We start from the raw sequence: 20,512 nt of genomic DNA, 5'->3' as shown, positions 1-20,512 counted from the left end.
GACAGTGTTTGCCTTGCACATGGTCAACCTTGGTTCGATCCCCAGCATTTCGAGCCTGCCAGAAGTAACCCCTGAGCACCACTACGTGTGGCCCCAACTTTTTAAAAAAAACTCATTTTCTTTTGTACAGATTTTTCCATATTCATGATCTCTAACCCTGTGTATAAATTGGAATAAATTTCAGGATTTACAGGTAGCCCTTTCCCCCTGGTAGAAAAGGTAAGGGGGAAAAAAGGAAGATGGTTTTCAAGCTTTCTAGAGGAAACAGAACTGTTTCCCGGATCACTGAGGCAGAAATAAAAACCGTGACTTCCAGTCGGGTATATTTACCTCTCATCGCTAACAATAGTGCTGCAGCGTGATCTGGGCAGGCTGTGTGGGAAGTGGCAAAGACTTGTTCTGGGGGGGATAGGAAGACATTCTGCAGACTAGCAGTGACGGCTGTGCAGAGAGGCCATGGCCCCGCCAGGAGAAAGTCCTGGAATACTAAAACCCAAAGAGACTGGGTAGAGCCCACACACCAGCCCCACAGTTCCTGCAGACAAGCACAATCTTGGGAGCTTTGGCCACACTTTCTGCTAAAAAGAAAAAAAAACTTGAGTTTGAGCTTAAAACTTCCCTTCCTGTCCTGGCTGGGAAAGTCTGCAATTGTCAGGACACTCCCTCTTTGCAGTGTCCTAGAAAGAGATGTCCTTTTTTCCTTACACAATACTTGCCATAGATGTTTTAGCAGATGTGTGGGTTTCTTTATAAACTCACGTTGATGGTCTTGTCCGGGTTGTGTGATCGTCGAAGCTGAACTGGTCCCCAGTACGTGAGGTGGTGACTCATGGCTGTCCTCTTTTCCCCGCTCTCCCTCGCGCCCCTTCTGGGCCCAGAAGTCCAGCTCGTCCACCACGACAGGGGATAAGATCACGAAGGTGTACGAGTTGGGCAGTGAGCCCGAGAGGAAGCTGTGGGCTGACCGCTACCTGGCGTTTATGGAGGAGAGGGGCTCTCCCGTGTCCAGCCTACCCGCCGTGGGCAAGAAGCCACTGGACCTCTTCCGCCTCTACATCTGCGTCAAGGAAATAGGGGGCCTGGCTCAGGTAGGCGGGGACTGGGATGCAGGGTGGGCAGGCTCCCAGCAAGGGAACAGGGTCTGAGGGAATCAGACCCAGTCTTGGCAGCAGGTCCATGGGGGCTGCAACTGGGACCCCGTTCTCTTCATCAGTCTTCTGTCTCAAGTCTGCATTCTTAAGACAGGCTATGAACTCATGTCACTCATGGTTCTTATTTGTGTCAGTCCAGAACAAGGGCAGTTCCCCCCCACATAAGGTTTTGGGAGGAAAAGGCATGGCCAGACCTGCAGGACAGAAGACCCCCAGCCCTTGAGACCCTATGCCTTGGGATGGCTCCCCTACCACTGTGCACTCCGCTGCCTCAGTTTCCCCATAGCCTTGTCGTGCCCCAGGAGACACAGAAGACTGGCACATCATGGAGGGCGGAGTGCTGGCCCTGTCAGCAAAAGTCCTTAGCCCAGCTCCTGGCAGTTCTAAAACCTGCTGCCTTGGCCCAGGCACCCTTTGCCCTTTACTCACTAAGGGCACAGGGCTGGTGTTCCAGTGCCAGCCCATGAAGCCAGCTAACTCCAGGAGGGGCCTTGTTCCTCATCCCTATCTGAGGGGTACCTTGTCCCCCTGAGTCAATTCCAGCCTGGCTCACCAGCTGGTAACTCAGCATACAGAGAGATGTAGGCAGCAGAGGCGCAGCAAGGTGCTCACCTCTCCCCGCGCTCAGGCCTCAAACTCTCCCCTATCCTAGCCCCTTTCTTCTCCCTGCTAAGTCCCTGCCCTGGACCCATCCCCTCCCAGGTACAGGCTGTCCTGCCTCTGAATGTCTCTGAGACTTTGCTTTGCCTCTCGGCAATGTACTGCCACGTGGGGCCACTGAGCAGAGCCAGGGTGTCCCTGATGCTGGGGCACAACTTCACCAGAGGCCAACAGTGCCTCTGCACATGCCAAGCTCACCAAGGCTTGCTTCTGCACCAGCTGGTCAGGCCTGCTCATTGCTGGGTTAGTGGCTAGTGGACGTGGCACTGAGAAAGACAGACTTCCCTCTCCCCAGTGGAAGTGTCACTGCAGAAACTGGTCCTGTGACCCCTGCTGACTTTTTTGTGCAGAATACACTGGTGGTCTCAGGCCTTTCATGTATAGGCTTTCGTAGCATCCTTTGTGTGTCTCTCAGCTTGTCTGTGACATGGAGCCACAGATTGGCATAGTAAAAATCTTAAGTTTCTCTCCTCTTTCTTCACACTTTCACACTCCTGTTTCCTCTCTGAGCAGCCTCAGTGTCCAGAGTAGCTCTGGGTCACCCATGGGGCCTGTGCCAGGAAGCTCCTAAGACTGGCCTGGGTTCTGGGAGCTGAGAAGCAGGAAGGTCTGAGCTTTGGCCAAAGGACATGTGCAGAAATAGCTGGACTCGGGCAGTGCCCGCCCGCCTGGCCCTGAGCCCTCAATGTTTCTGTAACTGTAAATGCTGCCTTCATGCCACTAAGGCGAGCACATGAGCAGGCAATAAAAGAAGCAAATGGAGAGGGCAAAGGAAACCAAGACTTGAAATAGGTGTTTGGCTTTGTTTTTTGTTTGTTTTATTGGTTATTTTTGTCTCCTGGAGTCACTGCTGCAAAATAATGATCTTTTTTTCTTCTTTTTTCTATTTTCTATGTCAGGTTAACAAAAACAAGAAATGGCGTGAACTGGCCACCAACCTGAATGTTGGTACATCGAGCAGTGCAGCGAGCTCCCTGAAGAAGCAGTACATCCAGTACCTGTTTGCATTTGAGTGCAAGATCGAGCGTGGGGAGGAGCCACCGCCTGAAGTCTTCAGCACCGGGGACACCAAGAAACAGCCCAAGCTGCAGCCGCCCTCTCCTGGTGAGTGTGGCCATTGCAGTGGGGTCCATGCTGGCCGCGTCCATCTGACAGCGGCCAATCAGGAAGCCCTGGGCTGGGCCTGTTGACAGAGACCAAGGTGACCAGCCAGGAAGCCCTAGACCAGGCTGGGAGTGTTGAAGGGTGTCCTGGGCAGTCTGCAGGGTAGATGGGAAGATTTGGTACCTTGCCATGCAGAAGCCACATGTAGAGACAAAATGACTTTGTGTTTCGAGCTGCCCCCTCCTCTTCATTCCAGCCTTAAAGTAGCCCCCATCAACCTATGCAGACGGACAGTTGGTGTGCCTAGAACACTCAGCAGCTGCCTCCTCCAGGACACTCTGACAGGAGTTTTTAGCAAAAAGGCGGTGTGTTTGCGACCCTACTGCCCGACATTCAGGAGCAGCCGTGGCCAGCTGTGAGCTGCGCCTGACCAGGCTGAGACAGTCTGATATTAGCGAGGATGCACAGAACCAGTTAGGAATGATAACTGTTCTTCCAAACAAATTCCCACTGGCCACCATCTCTTGTCTGTCCATGCAGCCCCAGGAGGCCCCTACTGTCCCTCGTCCTATGCTCTTGGATGTCTTCCTATATCTGGAGTGAGCCACTGTGTTCAGACAAAGGACCCTTGGAGAGATGGATGGGAGGGAACGTGTATTCTCCACAGTCTCGCAGGGAGGCCTGACTCCCCTGAGCTTGGCTGTCCCTGGCCCCTTGGAACCCAGCCTCTCCCCACCCCCAAGACACACACACACACACACACACACACACACACACACACACACACACAGGGCTTCCAAGAACCAAAAATTTCTGCCAGCTCCTCCTCCCCTCAGGTGTACACACACACACACACACACCCAGGGCTTCCAAGAACCAGCTCCTCCTCCCCTCAGGTGTACACACACACACACACACCCAGGGCTTCCAAGAACTAGCTCCTCCTCCCCTCAGGTGTACACACACACACACACACACACACACACACACACACACAGGGCTTCCAAGAACCAAAAATTTCTGCCAGCTCCTCCTCCCCTCAGGTGTTCAGCCTCTACCAGGGAGGATGCACCTCAAAAACTGGCATCTAATTTAGAAAAGTCTCACTCAACAGCATTGCATTCACTCCAGAGTTAAACAAGCTCCTCTGAAGTGATTGTTCCCCAATAAAAGCCCAGTGGGGTGTAGGGACTAAAAGAAGCGCTGGCTGCAAAGATCTGAAGGTAGATTTTCTGTGCTCAGGAGGGCGCATGTCCCTGAATGAACTCCCAGGGGCGGAAGAAGGGCTCTCCCAGTGATCTCCTTATGAACAGGAGGCCCCCATGGTGACACCCCCAGGCTCAGCCAATGCAGGGCACGTGGCTCCAAACAGCTGCGGGGAACCCCATTTTCAATGGCCAGTGAAACAAAATCAGGGAAGGGATAGGGCAGGGAGCCCTGTCTGGACTGTTTGACTCCTAGTGGCCTGGTTACAAGGACCTGAGTGATGACCATAACCAAAGCCAGGCAACCTGGCTAGCCCCCATGGAGCGTCTCATTCCAGAGCAGCACATGAGAAGTCTGGAAACATTTTCCTTCTCAGGAGAAAAGAATCGCTCCCATTTATTTGCCACATCAATGAGAATCTTTAGGAACAAATTTCCCACCAGAATCCGGGTTCTCGGTGCTGTTTTCCTCACAGCAACGTTATTCTGGTACCTCTCTCCACTCACCTAGGCAGACTAGAACTGAAAGCCGCAGGGAATGTTCTAGATTGTTCTTAGAAGCTCGCCCTGAACCCTCTACTACTTTAGTCATGGCTCATGTCACTTCAGAAGGGTCTGTAGGGACTTGTCATAGTTTTGAAAGAGCACCTCATATTGGATCTTCACTGAGGGGTCACTGTGAGGCATCTTAGGCCAGAGATCTGGGTTGTTGCTGCTGCTGACCAGGAGAGAACCCACCCCCAGCTGCCTACTCTGGGCAAGGCCTGGACTCAGGGTACTTATTCAAAGAGCTGTAGGGACCCTCGCATGTCATTCTCATGAACAGCACCAGGACAGGCACCCTGTGGGCCCCAGGATGGAAAGGGCCAGGGGAGAGTAGGGCCCTGAAGCTTCCATGCTGCTATTGGGTTTTGCCTTGCAATAAGGAGCTCATCTTGGCACCAATCACATAGCAGAATCAGTTTCCAGCTAGAGAATCCTAGGTGGAAGAGAAGAGAGAATGGGCCAGAGATGCAGGATCAGCTAGCCTGACCTTGCTCTGTGCCTGGAATATCAGCCCTGTGAAAATAATCAGTGATCTCATCGTTGACTTCCTACGCAGTTGTTGCTTTTGACTAAAGAGAGGGGTAGTGAGAGGTTGGAGGGAAGGATCCCAACTCAAGGTCCCCAGCCCTCACCTTGTGGGGAGGTCTGGAGGGAGCCCCAGGCCTGGACAAGCATTCCTTATCACTGTATCTCCCATTCCTTAAAATCCTCTCTTTGAAATTTGATTCCCAGGGTTCTTGCAAAATCCAATTAGTACTGGATTTTCTTCTAAGGTCTCCATAGTAAGATTCTATCTATAGGAATCTGGGACCTTCCTTAGGCCCATGGTGGGTGGTATAGGGAAGACTGGAGCTCCCCTTCCCTACTCCTGCCTCACCAAGTGGAGGAGAAACCTATTTGTCCACTTGCCCCCATGTAGTTGATCAGGGCCCAACTGGGCCTGTGGTCCAGAGCCCTGGTAAGGAAGTGAGAAAGGACAGACTCATGGGTAGGCCTCACAGCTCAGTGCAGAGTTGTTGTTGTTGTTGTTTTTCCTAGACCTTTCCTTCTCTAGATCTGCACTAGGCAGTGCTACCGGGGGGGGGGGGGGGGGGGGGGTGGGGGGGGGGGGGGGGGGGGGGGGGGGGGGTAGCAAAGAGCCAGGGTCTCATTTCACCCAGCATGTCCTAACTGGGGGCATGAAACGGCCAGTTCATTTCCAGAAATGTCCATGTGCCCAGGCTCAGCCCTTCCCTTTGAGAAGGTTTTTGACCCCTGAGCCATCACAAGGAAATTCTGACTCTAATCAGACCCTCAGACTGCAGTTGACATGGGACAGCTTCAGGCCCAGGGACTCAATGTTTCTGAGCTCCAAAAATGACTCTCCTTAGTGGCCATGCATGACAAGCAGGTACTGAAGGACCCAGAAGCATATTGCAAAATTGTGCCTTCACCGTCAAATCTGAACAGAAAGGATTTCAAGCCTGCAAAAGGACACAGCATCGTATCTGTATCTTTGATTTCTACTCTTGATTTGTCATTGCCTAAAGACAGAACTCACTTTTCTATATTTACTACCACCACTACCACTAAAGTGGCATGGTCATCTGTGGCCCAGAGAGACCACCCGTTAGGTCCTGGATCCCAAACTCTTATTTCCTCCATTGCAAAATGTAAAGAAAATACACAGGATAGTAATTTGTCTGCCTCATACCCTCTTGACCATCCCAGGATAAAGACCCTCAACATCCATTCTCAGATATGTTTCACAAGTGCCACATGAAGTTATTTGCAGGCTCTTCTAACAAAAATCCCTCGTCTGGGAATTTCCACCACAAACATCATCTGGCCCACTAAATTCACTCAGTCCTGTTCAGCTAGGCCAGAGACACACCCCCCTCCATTTTTAGTGAAATGTGCTTCCTTTGGTGACCTGGCATCTCCGATTTCTCACAGCTAACTCAGGGTCTCTGCAAGGCCCCCAGACCCCTCAGTCAACTGGCAGCAGCTCGATGGCAGAGGGTCCTGGTGACCTGAAGCCACCCACCCCGGCATCCACCCCGCACGGACAAATGACCCCAATGCAAGGTGGCAGGTAGGCCCCATGACCCAGCATGCTCAGAGGGGGAAAGTGGTCATAATGTTCACAGCCTTGGTGCAGTGGGGTAGGGGTGGGGGGTTGAGCATTTGCAACTCAATAGTGACTCATCACCAGGCTGGTGTTGGGGTAAGGGTAGCAGTTGGGATGAGGGTGGTGATGTGTCTCAGGATGCAACTCCCTGATCTTGTCCCCCCAGGAGCAGCACCGTCAATGTACATGACCCCTTCTCCGAGGCCAGCGAGTCGTCCTTCCCCAAGCGGAACTCCATGACCCCAAGTGCCCCCTACCAGCAGGGCATGGGCATGCCAGATGTGATGGGCAGGGTCCCCTATGAGCCCAACAAGGACCCCTTCGGTGGGATGAGAAAAGGTGAATGCTGGGAAACCCCTGGTCCCCCACAGGAAGCCCGGAGCCTCGCTGTGCTTCAATCTCCCTTCAGAGCCAGGACAGTCATGAGGCCTCCTCAATGGGATTTGAGCACAGAAGAGCCAGCAGGAAGGTCTGACCCTCCAACAATCCCCGGCTTGAAGAAGAAAAGTTGTCAGTGCTCTTGGGATACCCCAGCCACTTGCATCATCTCTGGGAAATGGGGAGAGAAAACAACAGAAGCTGAGCTCTGTGAAAAGAGTAGATGATGGTGGCTGAGTAAGAGGTTACAGGAAGGCAGGATGTCACACTGGGCAAGGGGGCAGTAGCGTCAGGTGGGAGTCTCCCAAGAGAGGGGCCCAGGAGTGGGGCGGGTGAGAGTGGAAGGCAGGTAGGCTCCAGGCTATGGGAAGGTCACTGAGTTCTAACCTGGGCTGGGAGGTCTCAGGCCAGAGCCACATGTCTCCTCTCTACTCAGTTTGGCAAATCCCAGGTCTGGATATGTGAAAGATACTGGGTGGGGAGTCAGACAGAGATGGGGTCGGGTGGGAGGTAAGGTAAGGTGACAGTGGCCAAGAAGCGGAACCTATTGCCCTCCATGGAGGTGGAGAGAAGGGGTCAGCTAAACTTGGCATCACGCATGGACAGAACTGAGAAAGGAAAATGCATTTGTGGAAATGCCAACCAAAGAAAGGGACCCAAGTGATGGACCCTCTAGGATCCCCAGAGAGTTGCGCCCTATGACCTGGAAGTGCTTCATGTTCTGTTTTGTCTTCCCTCCCGCAGTGCCTGGAAGTAGTGAGGCCTTCCTGGCGCAGGGGCAAATGCCCGCCAGCAGCATGCAGGACGTATACAACCAGAACCCCTCAGGGGCTATGTCTGCTCTTGGCATGGGGCAGAGGCAGCAGTTCCCCTATGGAGCCAGCTATGAGCGAAGGTGAGTCTTGAGAGGGAGAGCACGGGCACACATGCATGAAACACACATACACTCTCAAGTGCATGCAGACACCCATCAAAGTAACTCAGCCAACCTGCTCATTTGCCACTTCCAAGTGGTGTTGGGGAGCCCGTAATACAGGGTGAGGGGTTGGGTGGTCCCTGAAGTATCAAAACAAGGTATCAGGTACCTTCAGGCATTTATGTTGGCCCATGACTTTAGAACTCAGGGGCCAGGGCTGAAGGCTGTGCCCTCTGTTCCAGTGCCTGGGTTCTGCTCTAGTGGGGCCATGCCAGTTGGCACCAGGAATCAAGATCTCAGGATTTCGCCATGCTTGGGTCTCCACACTAGTCTCTCCCTTCCTGGTGAGCCTCAGGGGCTGCTCTCTGCAATTCTGAGCAACCTCCCTGGACAACCTCAGGTAGGGGAGGAAGCAGAAAAGGGATGAACTACAGGCACCAAGTACCCTCCTGGGGTCTGCTGGTTGGAAAAGGCCCTTGCAGATCTCTGGCCGCACTTTCTGGCCAGGATACCCATAGCTGAGTGTGATTGGCTCCACAGCACTACAGCAGGCTTAAGGGGGACCATGTGGGTTCAGCCAGAGACTGGCTAGCAAAGAGATTCCTCTGAATGCTCCCAGGAAAGTCATTCCCTGTACCTTCAGTCAGTCAGTCAGTCAGGCTCCTCTCTGCACAGAGCTATTCCTCTAACAAGGCTACTTGTCTGGCAGAGAATCTAAGGCTGGTTCTCACAGCCCATCTGTGAGACACACCTTCTGCACCCTTCACAACCTTCACACCCACCAAGGACTCAGAGGTCATATAGGTCTGGCCAGTCTTTGATGGTCTGGGAAAAGCTATAGCGCTCTGTGTTGTCCTTTTAGAAGAAGAGTCACTCAGGGACAGATGTTCCTAAAAACCCAAGCAGGTGAATGTTCTCCTCCTGCTAGAAAACTTTCTGGCCAACAAGGAGCCCACTATCATGGACTTTTGGACCCTTCTCCTCCTCACCCCACCCAAACCTTCCTTTCTAAACAGTATTCTTGGGGGCCAGAGCAAGAGCACAGCAGACAGGTTATTTGCCTGCATGTAACTGATCCGAGTTCAATCCCTAACATCCCATATGGTACCTCGAGCCCACCAGGAGTAATTCCTGCATGTAGGAGTAATCACTGAGCACCATTGGGTGTGGGTCCCTCCCTGAAATTAAAAAAAAAAAAAAGTGTTTTCATGGTTCTAGGTAGTGAATTGCTTACAGAGGTTTCCAGTACCTGTTCGGCATGTGGCACTTAATCTTCCCCTTTCTCCCTACTTATATAATCAGTTTGGGAATGTAGGAGCCCAGACATTCTTTATCTCACCTGCTTCACTGTACTAAAAATACTCAATACCTTTGTCTCATTTCTTTTTTTATTTTTTTTTTATATTTTATTTTTAATTATGAGAACAAAGATGCAAAGAAAGAGGACAAGGTAAAGTTACAGTGGAAGGACAATCACCCATAACATAATTCTCAGAAGAAGTCCCCTTGCTGATATCTTAACTTTGAACTTTCAGCCAAAGAACATTAAGATAAATAAAACAGAATCCATGTACAATTACTTTGTCCCTCAAGTCCCCAGATTGTAACACATTATAATATTTCTTAACAGCACACAAGGCAATCTAAAGCCATAAAACTTACGTAACTCCTTACACATTAGAGGCATAGTATTTTTTACATTTCCATGTACATGCATATAAGCTTAAGTTAACCTCAAATTTTGAGTGGGTTAATTTTTTATGATTAGAGTCAAAAGAGCACAGTAAAAACAGTGTTAGAGTGGCAATTTTTGTTTGCATAGGCCCACCAAAATATGAGGGGCCTGGAAAGGAATAACCTTGGCCTAAATAGAAAGAGACCCTACCCCTGAAGTTTCCTGGCATAAGACCAACTCTAGGCTCCAGGCCTAGACATTGTCCAATCCAAGATATTGTCCATAGTGCCAACACACTTTTCACACAGTCTCTGTTGTTGGTATCATGTTTCTGTATTAAAGATTCTGAAATCTGCATGTTCTACATTGAAGTCATGATGTGGAGTGTCTTCTCGTTTCACCTCACCATGAAAGGGCAATGCAGGAAGCCCTGTCCTGTAAGCAGGTCGTTGTTGTTAAGTCTTCTCAGTGTTAAGGGAAGTCTCTTTTGAGCAGGTCGATGTCTGAGCAGTGGTAGGGTCTTCTGTGGTAGAGGATTGCTTCCAGGTGATGTTACAGACAAACCTGGATGTTTCGTGGATGGCTTCCCTGGTTCAGGGGTGAATGAAAAATGCCCTTGGGGCCGGGCGGTGGCGCTGGAGGTAATGTGCCTGCCTTGCCTGCGCTAGCCTAGGACGGACCGCGGTTCGATCCCCCGGCGTCCCATATGGTCCCCCAAGAAGCCAGGAGCAACTTCTGAGCGCATAGCCAGGAGTAACCCCTGAGCGTCACAGGGTGTGGCCCAAAAACCAAAAAAAAAAAAAAAAAAAGAAAAGAAAAGAAAAGAAAAATGCCCTTTCTTCTGAGGATTGTGCCAGGTCATTATGTCAATGTTCAGGGTGTTAAGGTCCCTTTGCACTACAAGATTTGTGTACTCCAATCTCTATTAGATAGAATCTTATTTGTATGTATAGTATTTTCCCATTTTAATGTGCCTATGCAAAAAAGGAGCAATGCCACGTGGCATTATTGGTGCATATGGGGGCCATAAGAACAAGTCCAACAATCCCCATGATATGGTTCAATCATAAGCATTAAACAGGGGGACTCTCATTTCAAATCTATACCTTCTTTCATCTCAATCATTGCTTTTGATGGGGAAGGGAAGCCTTACTCAACCGGGGATGCCCGGGTACAAGCGCAGAGCTCCAACCAGCTGCTCACACCTGTACAGCCATGCTGCATCATCTGAGCTACGTCACTGACTCCATTTGTTCTCTGGGTTCTCATTTGTTCTTGACACTGGTCTGAGCTGGACAGAGAAGTTCGTAGGCTGAGCACATGCTTTGCAGGTGGGAGGCCTGGGTTCACCCTCAAGGCCTGAGTCAAGGTTAGTCCCAGAATACTGCCAGCTGTGGCCCAACTCAGAATACAACAAAACACATTTCATGTCATCCCCATTCTTGGTTAGAAACCAACACTGCTTGGGAACTCTAGGCTGCCGGGTGCCTGCTCTGCCTGTAGGACTCAGGACTTCAGTCCCCAGCACCACATAGTTCTCTAAGTACTGCAGGGGTGTGCAGCAACCCACCCCCTCCACCTCCCAAGAATCTTTTTTTATTCTTGATGAGAGAGGAAGATGTGCTTTTGCATGAAGAGAGGCAAGTGTTCAGTACTTTGGGGTTGAGATTCGTGTCTCCACAGCTGCTGGTGCCATGAGCACCCCAGAGAACAATGCAGCTGGGTGCGGCCCAGACATGCTTTGGCGTTGGGGCGGAGCCCAGGCTCAAAGGCAAAGGGACTCCTGCCTGCACACCTGCTGGCCTGGCTAGATGGGTTGTCTGAGCCAGGCCAGGCCTCTGCTGAAGCTGAGAGCTGAGGCTGGGATCCCAGCGAGAAACAGTGGCTGGCTAGCAGCTAGCTGCCCTCCAATCCCAGGGTCCCTGGCAAATGAAGTTTTCTTTGGATGCCTTTTTCTAGGCATGAACCTTATGGACAGCAGTACCCAGCGCAAGCGCCCCCCTCAGGACAGCCGCCATATGGAGGGCATCAGCCCGGCCTGTACCCGCCACAGCAGGTGAGTGGGAGAGCAGTGGGTGTTTCAGGACTCGGCTGAGAGTGCTCTGGAGAATGCGGGAGAGGGAGAAGCACAGACCAATGTTGTCACATCTCCTGGAGTGTCGTCTTAGACCTCGGGTGGTTCAGTAGGGCAGGGACACTGGAGTCCAGGCACCCGCTCAGAGGACATTGCCACCATACCTGAATCCAGCTCCAGACAGCCATTTGTAGGTGGTGGTCGGGCGAGAGGATATGGGGGAACAGATTATGCCCATCGTGGCAGAAGGAAGGAGGGAGGCCGTGCATGACGGGGCCTGTACATAGCCTCTAGACCTGTGTGCCAAGTTACTACTGACACTGCTGTTCTCAGGCTGTAGGTTTGCAGGTCTGAAAGGGAGTCAGAGCACCAGCACCACAAGGAGGGTCTTGCATGTAGCTAACCTGGACTTGATCCCAGCATCCCATAGGGTCCCCCGAGGTCACATGACATGATTGCTGAGTGCAGAGCCAGGAGTAAGCCTTAAGCATCACTGGGTGTGCCTCCCTACCCCTTCCCCACCAAAAGAAGGAAAAAGCAAAAGAGAAAAGAAAATTGGCTTGGGAGGCTGGAGAGTAGTATAGTGGGCAAAGTAAGGAGGCACTAACCTTACAAATGGCCCACCCAGATTCAGTCCCTAGCACCTTATATCATCTCCCTGAGGCCCTGAACACAAAGCCAGGATTGAGCCCTGTGCATCACCGGCTGTGGCCCCAAAGCAAAACAAAACAAGGAGAATGAATGTTTAAACAATTTTTACTCGTGCCTGTGACACTGCTTTCAAGCATGTGTCTCCTATGTGTCTCCCCACAGTGGTGGGGCTGTGACACCACACACTCTCGCCTTTCCCAAGCTTTCTCAATTCCCAAGCCCCAGGCAGGCAGGAGTGTGGGTCCCAGATCCTTTGAGAGGGGTCAAGACCGAGTCATTACTTTGATCCAGAACCTTCCCTATGGAGGTCAACCCAGGAGGACACCAGCCCCAATCCCTCTCATCTCCAGGCCTGGCCACATGGGAGGAGGAACAGAGGGCCTCACCTTCCAAGGACTCCTCCCACCTATTAGGCCTGGGTCCTCCTCAGAATTCAGAATCCTCATTCTAGAATGTTGTGTGGAGTGCCAGCCCTTCACCTCAACCCCCCAGGGGACAGTCTAGCTGCCCAGTGCTGGCATGCTGGTCTCCCCTCCATGACCTTCCCCATCTCACCTGTCTGTTTCAGAACTATAAGCGCCATATGGACGGCATGTACGGGCCCCCAGCCAAGCGCCACGAGGGAGACATGTACAACATGCAGTATGGCAACCAGCAGCCGGAGCTCTACAACCAGTATGGGGGCTCCTTCCCGGGCCCTGAGCGGCGGCCACTGCAGGGCCAGTACCCCTACCCCTACGGCCGAGAGCGGATGCAGGGCCCAGGGCAGATGCAGCCACACGGGCTCCCACCACAGATGCTGGGCGGCCCGCTGCCCTCCTCGTCTGGCGAGGGCCCTCAGCAGAGCATGTGGGCAGCCCGCAACGATATGCCTTATCCCTACCAGAACCGGCAGGGCCCCGGCGGGCCTGCACAGGCCCCCCCTTACCCAGGCCTGAACCGCACGGATGACCTGATGGTGCCCGACCAGAGAATCAATCACGAGAGCCAGTGGCCTTCGCACGTCAGCCAGCGGCAGCCTTACCTGTCATCGTCCGCCTCCATGCAGCCCCTCGCGCGGCCCCCTCAGCCCTCGTACCAGACCCCACCGTCACTGCCCAACCACATCTCCAGGGCGCCCAGCCCTGCCGCCTTCCCACGTGCCCTGGAGAGCCGCATGTCCCCGAGCAAGTCCCCATTCCTGCCCTCCATGAAGATGCAGAAGGTCCTGCCCTCAGTCCCCACGGCCCAGGTGGCTGGGCCGCCCCCCCAGCCACCACCCATCCGGCGGGAGATCATCTTCCCTCCGGGATCGGTAGAGGCCTCGCAGCCAGTTCTGAAACAGAGGCGAAAGATTACCTCAAAAGACATCGGTAAGCAGCTCTGGAGCTGGCCCTGCACCGCACTTGGGGCCAGTGGTGGGTTTGGACAGGGTAGTGGTGCCATTTGGGAGCAGGGAAGGGGCCAGAGTGGAGAGAATCCAGGTGTGGGTTCAGGAGTCCTAGGGTCTGTCCCCTGCACAGAGGTGCTGCTCTGTAGACAAGGCCAAAGAAGAGCTGGGGTGAGAGGAGGAAGAAGCTCATAGTGGTGGGGAATTCCTCAGCTCTGAGGGGACCCCTGGGCAAGCAGAGCCAAGGTGCTGGGTGGTACAGAACCAAAGCACCAGTGGGAGGCTGGAATGTTCTGTTCCAGGAAACCTAGAGGATAGTGGAGGGGTGCATTTTGTACAGAGGGGATCTGACGATAAGAGACGCACAGAGCATCCTTGGACAGAGAGGGAAGTGTGTAAGTGGGCGTGAGTGTGTGTGTGTGTGTGTGTGTGTGTGTGTGTGTGAGAGAGAGAGAGAGAGAGAGAGAGAGAGAGAGAGAGAGAGAGAGAGAGAGAGAGAGAGAGAGAGAGAGATGTTCCTTATGTTGTATGCTCATGCGTTTGGGTTTCTCATGCTCGTTATGTCAGGTCCTTGTGTGTATGTCTCTCACTAAAATTGTATAGTAATATGTATGTTTCTCCTATTCTGTTATATGCTCATATGTGTGCCTCACACTCATCATGTTGTATGATCATATGTGTATATCTTTCACTGTCATGTCATGCTCATATCTATGTCTCATGCTCACCATGTCATATGCTCGTGTGCATGTCTTTCTTTTGGGGAGAGGTTCCCAAGTGGTGTTCTGGAGGCCCCCAGGACTCCACAGTGATCCTTGACCCACTGGCCAAGAAAGTCAGATATTGGGCCCGGCACAGCCCAGTCTGTAGTGCCCAACTTGAACCTGGGGTGGGCATGTATGAGGCCTTTCCCCTAACCACTAGACTACCTCCAAGCCCTGCATACTCAAGTTTTTAAAACAAAATTTCTTCAATCATGTTATAATATCCCAGAGAAATTTATGTTGCTCCTTATAAAAAGGAAGCTCTCCCTCCAGTTATAAAATTATCACGTATATGTCTCTTAAAAGATGAGGAGCCATAGCACATTTGGTGGGTGTTTATCTAGCATGCGGCCAACCCGGGTTTCATCCCCAGCATCCCATATGGTCCACCATGAGTGATTTCTGAGCGCAGAGTCAGGAGTAACCCCAGAGTGCCACCTAACTATAAGATTAACCCCTGAGTGTGGCCTTCCTCATAAAAGAAAAAATACGTAAAAAGATGAAATTAATAGCCACTGCCCCATGTCCCCAGGTGCTTTAATGCTTCAACCCACCCTGTGTCAGGGACACACACACCCCTTGCAACATTTCACACTTGGGAGGGCCTCTCCACCCCCCAGAGAGTCTCACAATGTCACTGAGATGCGTACAAAGTGGCTCACAAAAGCCCGAAATTTCCAGCTCACAAAAGTCGGGTCCTCCTGTGTTGGTGTGTGTCAGCATCATGGACTGAAGGCAGGAGCTCAGGACCCCAAGAGGGCCACAGCAGGGAGAGCACTTTCTGGGCTTGATCCCTTCTACCCCTATGGTCCCCTGTACTTTGCTGGCTAAGGCCCGAAAACGACAGGAAAAACAAAAATGACCTGTTCAGGAATGAAACCCCTTGTGTGGCCAGGGTGCCACCTCCAGAACAAGCAGTAACTGGTGCTGCCTGGGTTGGCCCCACAATGTAAAGTTCCTGTGTCCTGCAGACTCTGGTGGGAGCTGAATGTAGTGAGAGGGTGATGAAGGATTCCATGTGGGTGCCCCAGCCCCCTTCCATGAGTGCCCAGTTCACACAAGTGTCTCATCATAGTCTGTTCTTCCTTCTACCCTAGAGTGGAGGCCAGGTGGGACTCAGTAACAAGGCCTTCCCCATGAAAGCTGGCACCTCCGCTCCAGCCCTGTGCCCTCCCAACCACCCACCTGAGGGCCCTGAACGCCACTAGGCTGAACTCTAGGGAACCCCAGCACTGCTTTGCCCAGCTGAGCCTTGAACTAATTGCCAGGAGCGGCTTTGGGCCCTTGGACCCTGCTTACCCAAAGCACATAACCCCCAGCCTGCACCCCAAGTATCTCTTCCCACCCTCCGCTTTCCTGTTGTCTCTGCATATGGCATCACAGAGTGTCTCTTAACTGCCCTGTTCTGCCCTGTTTAGTTACTCCCGAGGCCTGGCGTGTGATGATGTCCCTAAAGTCAGGTCTTTTGGCCGAAAGTACGTGGGCTCTGGACACTATTAATATTCTCCTGTATGATGACAGCACTGTCGCTACCTTCAGCCTCTCCCAGGTAAGCCCAGCACCCCCTCCCACCTTCCCCCAATGCAGACAAGGGCTACCTCAGATAAAGTAAGGGATGAGGGAGTGCAGGTCTTGGACCAGCATGATGGGTTCATTTCCATAGTAGTGAAAGTAGTGGAAGGGGCCCAGGCCTATGTATTTTTCCCAGGAGAAAACCATGTTCCCCATGTGAAGGGATTTAAAGATTCTCCTGCCCAAATGGATACTTAGAGACGCTTCTAGCATGGATGTTCCCCAGAATCTGTGGCCTACTGCCACCATTTTAGAAATAAAAGTCCCTCAACACAACAGCCCCCTGGAAATCTGCCTTCTCTGGTGAAGAAACATCACCCCCAGGCTGCTCGCAGCCCCCACTGTGGCGTCAGTGGTACCCACTTTAGGAAGCCCTATTGTGGCCTGGTCACTAGGAAGAAGGAAGCGAAAGCAGGGCAAAGATCAAAGTTTAGGGAAATGCTCAAGAGTCAGACATGGAACAGAATTTTAAAGAAAGGCTTAGAGACGAAAGGAATTTCCTCTGATGTGTGGACAGCACTTTGCCATTGCTTAAAAAGCCACTAAGCCCAAATGCAAGGGAGGATTCTAATTGATATTTGGTTTCCCTTATTCTTAATGATTCTTCCAAATCCCCTTCAAAAACTCAATGGCAGGAAACAAGAGTATAATGAATTATCCTCTTTCACCCTTTCTTAACTACTAATCATCCTTTGACCTTCCTAAAGATGCTGGGGACAGGAGTTCCTAAAATGGATTGATTTAGTTTTATTTTTGTTTTTGACACACATAAAAAACCCCAAATATGTACTTAGAGAAAACAAAACTACTGAGTCTCATAGTAGTAATTTTTTTGGGGGGTGGGTGGTCTTTCAGTCTGGAATTGTGAATGAATGAAATGTAAAAACACATTTTAGGAAGCATTCTAATTTATCAGGAACTAAACTGATATCTCTTAGATTTCTTGTGTTTATACTAAGCTACTGTGAGACTGGAATTATCTTCTCCCAGAGATAAATAAATGGAGATTGTAAATTGGAATAACTAGTGACTTCTGGGGGGTGGAGAGAAAACTTATGAATGATAACCTCTGGGCAAAAAAATCCCAGCTGAGTAGAAGGATGACGCTCCCTTTGGGCAAGTTAGTCTACAATCCACATTTCACTGTCCTACTAACAAAACTTGGCATTTTTTAATGAGAGGATAAGAACAAAATGCTATCTTATTGGTAACAGTCCAACAAATCAATGTGGTTGGAGCAATAATAGTACAGCAGGGTCAGGTGATTGTCTTGCCTGCATCTGACCAACTTTTAGTCCCCAGAACCCTAAATGGGTCTATCCATCCCCAAAACCTTGCCAGGAGTCAGCCTGAGCACCACTAGTGGTGTGGCCCAAAAACAAACAAGAAAAAGTCCAACAAGATCTAGAGTCAAAAGAACAGAAGGTAAGTAGCAAATGATAAATCTGGCCAGTGTCAGTTTAATCAGTGTCAAGTTCAGGAGATCCGTTCCAGTGAGTTGTGGACATTCTGTCTCTCTCGGTCAAAATAGAAAGAATTTAAGTGTCTGGAAATAATCCTGGATGTACAATAATGTTGGTAGGCAGGATATTTTTCATCTTTCATTTTTAATTGCTTTTCCCGTCACATTGGACATATTGACATTGTCCCTTTTCTTGTTCTTTTTGCCCCTCTCCAGTTGTCTGGATTTCTCGAACTTTTAGTAGAGTACTTTAGAAAATGCCTGATTGACATTTTTGGGATTCTTATGGAGTACGAAGTGGGCGACCCCAGCCAAAAAGCACTTGATCACCACGCAGCAAAGAGCGAGGAGGGCCAGGCCGAGGATTTCGGGCGAGAGGAGGAAGACGCTGGCTCTCTGGATGAGGACGAGGAGGACGAGGACGAGGAGGAGGAAGAGGAGGAGGACCACAAGGCCAGGGAAAAGACAGCGGCAGCAGGCGAGCAGGAGGCCGTGGCAGAGGACGAGAAGGAGGAGAAGAACCGAAGGGTCCCTCGGATGCCTGAGACATCTGCGGATTCTGGGGAGAAGCCCAGGCAAGCCAGCAAGTTCGACAAGCTGCCCATCAAGATCGTCAAGAAGAACAACTTGTTCGTGGTCGACCGGTCGGCCAGGCTGGGCCGCGTGCAGGAGTTTGACAGTGGCCTCCTTCACTGGCAGCTAGGTGGTGGGGACACCACGGAGCACATTCAGACTCACTTTGAGAGCAAAATGGAGATTCCCCCGCGCCGAAGGCCACCACCACCCGCACCAGGCCCCACAGGCAGGAAGAAGGAGCCAGAGGTGAAAGGCGAAGAAGCTTCTGTCAGTGCAGTCCCTACAGGCGAGGAGCCCCTAGAGAAGAGCATCCTGGCCACCATCGATGATGTACTGTCAGCTCGCCCGGGTGCCCTGTCCGAAGATGCCCACCCAGGCCCCCCGGCCGACAGCGGCAAGTTCCCCTTCGGCATCCACCAGGCCAAGAGCCACCGCAACATCAAGCTGCTGGAGGATGAGCCACGAAGCCGGGACGAGGCACCGCTGTGCACCATCGCGCACTGGCAGGACTCGCTGGCCAAGCGCTGCATTTGTGTGTCCAACATTGTCCGCAGCTTGTCCTTTGTGCCTGGCAATGATGCCGAGATGTCCAAACATCCGGGCTTGGTGCTGATCCTGGGGAAGCTCATCCTCCTCCACCACGAGCATCCAGAGAGGAAACGGGCCCCGCAGACCTACGAGAAGGAGGAAGATGAGGACAAGGGGGTGGCCTGCAGCAAGGATGAGTGGTGGTGGGACTGCCTCGAGGTCTTGCGGGATAACACGCTGGTCACGCTCGCTAATATCTCCGGGCAGCTGGATTTGTCCGCATACACGGAAAGCATCTGCTTGCCGGTCCTGGACGGCCTGCTGCACTGGATGGTGTGCCCGTCGGCCGAGGCCCAAGACCCCTTCCCAACAGTGGGCCCCAACTCCGTCCTGTCTCCCCAGAGACTCGTACTGGAAGCCCTCTGCAAGCTGAGCATCCAGGACAATAATGTGGACCTCATCCTGGCCACGCCGCCCTTCAGCCGGCAGGAGAAATTCTACGCCACATTGGTTCGGTACGTGGGGGACCGCAAAAACCCGGTCTGCCGCGAGATGTCCATGGCGCTCTTGTCGAACCTTGCCCAGGGGGACGCGCTGGCGGCCAGGGCCATCGCCGTGCAGAAGGGCAGCATCGGCAACCTGATCAGCTTCCTGGAGGATGGGGTCACCATGGCCCAGTATCAGCAGAGCCAGCACAACCTCATGCATATGCAGCCCCCGCCTCTGGAGCCCCCGAGCGTGGACATGATGTGCCGAGCCGCCAAGGCGCTGCTGGCCATGGCCCGCGTGGACGAGAACCGCTCGGAGTTTCTCCTGCACGAGGGCCGCTTGCTGGATATCTCCATCTCAGCCGTGCTGAACTCGCTGGTGGCGTCAGTCATCTGTGACGTTCTCTTTCAGATCGGGCAGTTATGACCCGAGGTGCGCGTGAGTGAAGACGAGAGGCTCCCCGTGTAACTGGCTCTTTTCTGTTCTTGTTTCTCCAGCGTAGAAAGAAGGAAAAGAAAAAAAAAAATCTTTGCTCCTCTACCCCCATTCACTATTTACCAATTGGGAATTAAAGAAATCATTAATTTGAACAGTTATGAAATTACTATTTGCTGTCTGTGTGTACAAGTACATCCTTTGGGGGTTGTTTTTTTTGGGGGGGTTGTGTTTTGTTTTGTTTTTGTTTTTGTTTTTTACCAAAGTCGCTGTCTAGTGCATTCAAAGGTCACTTTTTTGTTGTTTTTCACAGATTTTTTTTCTTTTTAATGTTCTTTTCCATGTTGTATTGCATTTGGGGTGGGATGGGGAGAGGGGAAGCAAATTGATGTGAAAGGAAAACATTGTGGTAAAAGATGCTCAGATGGGGGAAATGTCACCACACTGAGGCAACAAAAAGGTGAAAAGAAAGAAAAAAAATTTTTTGGAAAATAAATGATTCATTTCTTAGGTGTGTGATTCTCCAGATAATGAAAAAAGTCAAAACTGTATCCCATCACCCAAAGCTCTGTGCAATAGGAACCTCTAGAGACATAGGTAGTGTGTGCCAAGGGGCCTGTCTGTCACCCACCCAGCAGGGAGTGACCCTGGTGTCTCTGCAGAAGCACTATAGAGCTGAGTTCAGATAAGACATCCACCGGAAGTTGCTTCCTCACCACCACCGCCATGTCTGCTGTCTGCCCTTTGACCTTCCACATGACAGGTCTTCACAATTCCTTTCTTCATTTTTTAAATAGTTTTTTTTTTTTTACTGCCTGTGGGCTGTGATGTATATAGAAGTTGTACA

General features: G+C 51.6%; 1 protein-coding gene across 2 annotated transcripts in view; it reads left to right on the top strand.

Annotated features, from left to right (window-relative positions):
* ARID1B (AT-rich interaction domain 1B) overlaps positions 1-19,893 on the top strand; it is a 322,235-nt gene extending 302,342 nt beyond the window's left edge. For both annotated transcript variants that reach the window (XM_049765312.1, XM_049765313.1), the window contains 9 exons: positions 879-1,088; positions 2,711-2,915; positions 6,602-6,740; positions 6,943-7,115; positions 7,899-8,049; positions 11,705-11,801; positions 13,039-13,822; positions 16,022-16,152; positions 17,854-19,893. In XM_049765312.1, coding sequence (XP_049621269.1) covers positions 879-1,088; positions 2,711-2,915; positions 6,602-6,740; positions 6,943-7,115; positions 7,899-8,049; positions 11,705-11,801; positions 13,039-13,822; positions 16,022-16,152; positions 17,854-19,656 — 3,693 coding nt within the window. In that variant the 3' untranslated portion in view covers positions 19,657-19,893. The remainder of the gene's footprint in view (positions 1-878; positions 1,089-2,710; positions 2,916-6,601; positions 6,741-6,942; positions 7,116-7,898; positions 8,050-11,704; positions 11,802-13,038; positions 13,823-16,021; positions 16,153-17,853) is intronic.
* The last annotated feature ends 619 nt before the right edge of the window (positions 19,894-20,512 follow it).

Source organism: Suncus etruscus, chromosome 18 (genome assembly GCF_024139225.1).
Source record: "Suncus etruscus isolate mSunEtr1 chromosome 18, mSunEtr1.pri.cur, whole genome shotgun sequence".
NCBI lineage: Eukaryota > Metazoa > Chordata > Mammalia > Eulipotyphla > Soricidae > Suncus > Suncus etruscus.
The sequence above is the reverse complement of the archived record's forward strand: the minus strand, read 5'-3'. Positions and strand labels throughout refer to the sequence as shown.